The following is a 5,525-nucleotide window of genomic DNA, read 5'->3' as shown; positions in this document are numbered from 1 at the left end:
AGTCGTATCGTAGATATCGACCTATATAATCAAGATATCAAAATATGTCTGATCTTCAAAACGGATAATTAAATACCAATACCAAATCCAATACCAAACCTACGAATAATATAAACATAAAACAAAAAATGAATGTGAGGCAAACGGTAAAACATTTTTTTAGCGTTGAATGATAATGATTGTTTCTCTTCACACTTTAACAAATTCATTCTGAACTACCTGACCCAGCGAACTTTGTTCCGCCTTAGATGCAATAAATGAGCAGATTTTGGATTTTATTAATATAATAAATATAAATGAAAAAATCAAGTATTTTTATGATTATTTTGGTGCATAGGTTGGTACTCTTAAGTGAAGCACTTAGTGACGACATTTTTTGTTTTATTATCAGGCGCAAGAACAAATCACGCAAATGGTTTCTGCTGCGTCTTCATATAATTGACCATGGGAAAAATATTGATTATCTAGATTCGGACCACATACTTTCAAAGATTGGCGTTGTGAATGCAAGATGGATCGGAAATTATGTAGTTTAAATCATCTACATCTTTATTCTTAGCCGCCAAAATTGCTAGCTCATTTATTACATTCAGTCATTATTACATTACATACAGTAATTATTTTTGCGGTTAGTAAATATGTTTGTTATAGTTAATTTGCTTATAAATATGTTAACTGATAAACAAGTTAAGAGGACACTAAAGTATTAACGGAAACTAGCCAATAGTTTTTAATAGTTTAGTTAACCTTTAAAAAAACATTGAAATAATTGATTCAACTAAGTTAATCAACAAAGTACTATATGTATATTATACTAGCTGCCCGTCTCGAGTTCGTACGGGCAAAATAATTTTATTGGGATTTTATCCCATGTTATTGACAGATTTCGGCTAATTGGGCGATAAATTTTGTGACCAAATTATATTTAAGTACTTTTATTTCTACAGCAAGAATCCGATTATCTGATGTTTCAAATTACTCAGAAGTAATTCTTTAAGATGATTCAACTTTCCGATGAATATACTACATAATATTTTTCTTATTCCCTTTCGTTGTACATTTAACGGTCAACGGTACCTCAAACTTTTATATTCTATGGTAAAATATTCCACACAGAGTATATGGCCTCTCTTCAAATCGGTTTTAATCTCATACATTGATTTAGTGTTTGTTGAAAATTAAATAAGCTTTGGAAAACACAGAATAATCTTCTGATTAAAAGTTCTAAACGGGATTAAAGATAGGGATAAAAACTTTTTTAGTTTTTATCCCTATCTTTAACCCACACCCTTCTTGGAAAATGTATAAATCTTTCGAATCCGCGTGTTGCGATGTTTCATGCTATTTTTTACCAGTGATTTATAATTATTCGCCAACCGATCTATTCACCAGTACTGTGCTAATGCATCGTATAATAAATTAGGCGTGTGTGTAACACATTTATATTTTAAAGTGTAAATGCAATATTTATGTACTTTAAAAAATATTATATATTTAATTAAAAAACCAAGGATTAATACTTTACGACAGCTAAATTAAAGTTGTCTTCATGTGTTACTAAGTGATACAACATTTTTAAAATGATCGAGAAGGAGGATCTATAAATTGGAGCTTTTATAGAGAATACGTCTACGCAAGATTTATTTTTTACAACTCAATTGTCTCAGATGTTCCGAATGAACATGATACGGTATAGTCATTAATTTCGATACGCTTATTTTTTATAGTAAGTATTTTCTTTGATTATTTAATTATCAAATCTACGAACACTAGTAAAGTAGTAGCAGACCAAGGTTATAAAGTTAGTCCGATTGTTTTAGTTGTTCTGTAATGCGACACTCTATCTAGATATATTATTAATTTAAGAGTATTTATTAATAAGTATTAAAAAATTGTTTACTGTAAAAGGGCATTGTTTTTTTTATAGAGTAATAAAATACGTTAAAAATTTAAAGTATTCAATATTTAAAACAAGCCAAGTCAAGCCCAGACAATATAAACAGTGTTTTATAAAGAAATCTATCACACTATCCATTTACTATATACTATACGTAGGTATTATAAATAAAATAAAATAACGTATCAATTTATTGGCACTAGGTTAGTTACTGTGTATTATTTAAAAATAAAAACATTTACAAAACATTTTTACATCTGTCATCCCCCTTCTGTGGACCATTCCGTTTCCGTAAGCCGTCATAATACCTATAATTTTTTTTTATATTGGCACCATTGACTATATTCGTTTTCACCGTAGCCATTTTGACTTATTGTGTAAAAATAAGAAGTGAATTTTACATAGTAGATAGCTCTGAAAATTGGTACAATGAATAATAAAGATAATTTTAGTGAAGATATCTTTGAATATATTAAAGTTAGTGAAGATGAAGATGATTCAAATGCTGTAGAAATTCCTTGTGAATTAGACGGGACCTTATTGCTATCTACGCTAGTGGCACAATTCCCTGGAGCTTGCGGACTCAAATACCGCCATCCTGATAGCAAAACTATTCGAGGAATACGTCTTAGTGATGGCAAATTGCATCCACCTAGTGAACAAGGTTGGGCTAAACTTTTATTTATTTGCGTTTTTCCAAAAGAAAATAAACGCAAAATGGAAGATGTGTCACCGGAAAATTCAGCGGCTAAAACAAAACGGTTAGAAAAGAAACTAACTTGTTCCGATTTAATATGTCTCGGCTTACCGTGGAAATCAACTGAAGAATCGATTAAACAGTACTTTGAAAAGTTCGGCGAAGTTGTCATGGTTCAGTTAAAACGAGATAAAAACGGACTGTTTAAAGGCTTCGGCTTTATACGATTTGCTACATATGCCTCACAAATGCGAGCTCTTGCACAAAGGCATAACATAGATGGTCGGTGGGTCGATGTTCGTATTCCTAACTCAAAAGAGGGAGTGGTACCACAAATGCCTTGTAAAGTTTTTGTCGGCAGATGTACAGAAGATATGACAGCAGACGATCTGAGAGAATATTTTTCAAAGTTTGGTGAAGTGACAGATGTATTTGTTCCTCGACCGTTTAGAGCATTCGGTTTCGTTACTTTCTTAGACCCAGAAGTGGCACAAAGTCTGTGTGGTGAAGACCACGTTATAAAAGGTGCGTCGGTTTCTGTGTCAAGTGCTGCACCAAAAATTAAAAGTAAGTCTAATCCTAATTGGAAAGATGACTCTTATGGCCCAAATAATTGGGAAGGAAATCGATCAGGTCCATCGGGAGGTTCTAATGGCAGTGGCAGCAACAACAACATTGATACTCTTAATATGCAAAACTTAGGCATAAATCCAAATGGTGGTCCACCAGCTAACTTTAATTTGCCAATAAGTCTTGTTGCTGCAGCTTTGAACCAAGCTGGCTGGGGTGGATTTTTGGGTGGTCCAGGTAATACAGGTCCAAATAATTGGCAAGGTGGCCCTCCTCAAGGCAGTGGTGGTAAAAATTGGAATAACAATCAAAATTGGGGTCAAAATGGACCTCCCCCATCATGGAATCAAAGTAATAATCCAGGCTGGAATGGTGGGAAAAATGGCAATTGGAACCAAGGCAATTGGCCAAATGGACAAGGTTGGGGTGGTAATGGTGGGGGTGGTTCAGGGAGTTCAGGGTCTAACGGTGGATGGAATAACAACAAACCCCAGACATGAGGTGAGCGTACACTAGAAATGTTCATACCAGAGATGATTGTGTGGGGAGGTATAAGATAAGTGTTTAAATGTTATTGATTTTGCTATTTATGTGAAGATTTATGTCAATATACATATATTTATAGTGATAGTACTATCACACAACTCAATTGTAAAAAGTTAAAACAGATTGTAGTAGATTTAAGGTGACTTTGTTCTGTGTGTAATTTGTGATATGGCATGATGTGAGAGACATTGAATTAATAAAGTATGCATTCTGAGATGGATGTTTCAATTGTGCTGTTGGGTGGGTTAATTGTGTATCATTGAAGGATGATAGATTTAAGGGTGAAATTTTATATCATCAACTTTAATTGAGTAATGGAATTGGTTGACTGCATTGATCTCAATTCTTTAGGAATTGAGTATGAATGTATTTTTGATATGGAGTGAGTTATAATATGGTATGTATATAAAAGATCATGTGTAGCAGACGTCTCGGTGTCTGAGTGAGTGATAGTCAAGATGTGGCTACTCGATGCTCCTGGAATTAGAAAAGTACCATCTGAGTGCATCTGCATCAAAGTGGTGAGTGAGTTGCAGTAATGGTATGATAAGTGATGTTAATTTTTGCATAAAAGGAATATGTTTTTATTTGTAGCTATGAAAAAAGTAGAACCAGTTGATTTTATTATGATGCCTTGTTTGAAGTTGAAGTTAATATTATAAATGTTTTATCATTTCAAATTTACTTTACTTTAAACAAAATTGAACTTATGTTAACTATAGCTTATTTACAGATACATGTTGCTGATTTCGGAATAATCAAATGATGTAAATAATTTGGGAAAGAAAAACATTGACAAAATGTATCTCAAAAATTTCAAGGTAAATTTTATTGCCATTAGAATTACAAAGTATATTCTACTCCAATATATGTATATAGATCACTTTTGATATTTTAATGTGATGGTAAAGCTTTATGCAAGCCAGTCTGGGATAGTACCACCTATAATAAGCTGCAGTAAAATGACATTTTATGTTACCAATTTTTAAATAGGTATATGTCAAAATCTATCATTCAAGGCATATCAAGGTGAGTAAACCAGTGTAAAAAGTGTGTAGTAGGCATAAGGTTCAGGAAGCAATTAAGGAACAACTTATATCATCTCTTTGTATTTATAGTAGTCACAATTACTTACGCATCACAGAGTCCATTTGAAAGTCTGTCTATCTATTTTAATAAAAAAATATATATCATTTTTTTAATATGATAAATGATCATTTTCCTTGTATTATTTTAAGAAGGAAGGTAAGTAGATGGGTTATCTGATGTTAGGTGGTCACTACACCCTGGGCTGCAAAACACACAGACCATTTGTTATATCATGAATGCAGTGCCTATATACCTTTGTGACAATGGCTCAGTCACCCTTCTATCTACAACTAAATGGCCCACATTTTCTCATGGAAATGCCTTGGTTAAATATATAAATTATAAGCATTTATATTTATTTTATTTTACTTTCAGATGAAACAGATGCGTGTACCATGGATGGTGTTGGATAGAAAAGTCTGATTTATTTTTGTTGAATATTTTTTATTAAAACATTGTTGAATGAGTTTTAATAAACTTTATATTTACACATGGATGTACATTTACTTAAGAAAGAAATCACAACTAAAACTTCTTACCACAAGTATTACAATTTTTAATATTATTATAGGTACAAGTAAACCCTAAAATAATCAACACTTGTGGCATATCACAGCAAGCATTTTTATAAATATTAATAACACATTTTAGTCTCGTCCCCTTTGTCCAATATACTTATATATCTTACCTAGTATTGTTAGGGGATCAAGATATTAATCATAATAT

General features: G+C 32.1%; 1 protein-coding gene across 1 annotated transcript; it reads left to right on the top strand.

Moving 5' to 3' along the window:
- The first annotated feature begins 2,226 nt into the window (after positions 1 to 2,226).
- On the top strand, positions 2,227 to 5,293 carry LOC125069289 (TAR DNA-binding protein 43-like). The gene is made up of 3 exons (XM_047678731.1): positions 2,227 to 3,665; positions 4,444 to 4,531; positions 5,175 to 5,293. The coding sequence occupies exon 1, from the start codon at positions 2,327 to 2,329 to the stop codon at positions 3,662 to 3,664; it is 1,338 nt and encodes a 445-aa protein (XP_047534687.1). The 5' UTR covers positions 2,227 to 2,326; the 3' UTR covers position 3,665; positions 4,444 to 4,531; positions 5,175 to 5,293.
- The last annotated feature ends 232 nt before the right edge of the window (positions 5,294 to 5,525 follow it).

This window comes from Vanessa atalanta, chromosome 2 (assembly GCF_905147765.1).
Source record: "Vanessa atalanta chromosome 2, ilVanAtal1.2, whole genome shotgun sequence".
NCBI lineage: Eukaryota > Metazoa > Arthropoda > Insecta > Lepidoptera > Nymphalidae > Vanessa > Vanessa atalanta.
This window is presented reverse-complemented; position numbering and strand designations above follow the sequence as displayed.

Bases quoted from the DNA above. Each gene is read 5' to 3' on its own strand.
- LOC125069289 (XM_047678731.1), top strand. From the start codon at position 2,327: ATGAATAATAAAGATAATTTTAGTGAAGATATCTTTGAATATATTAAA.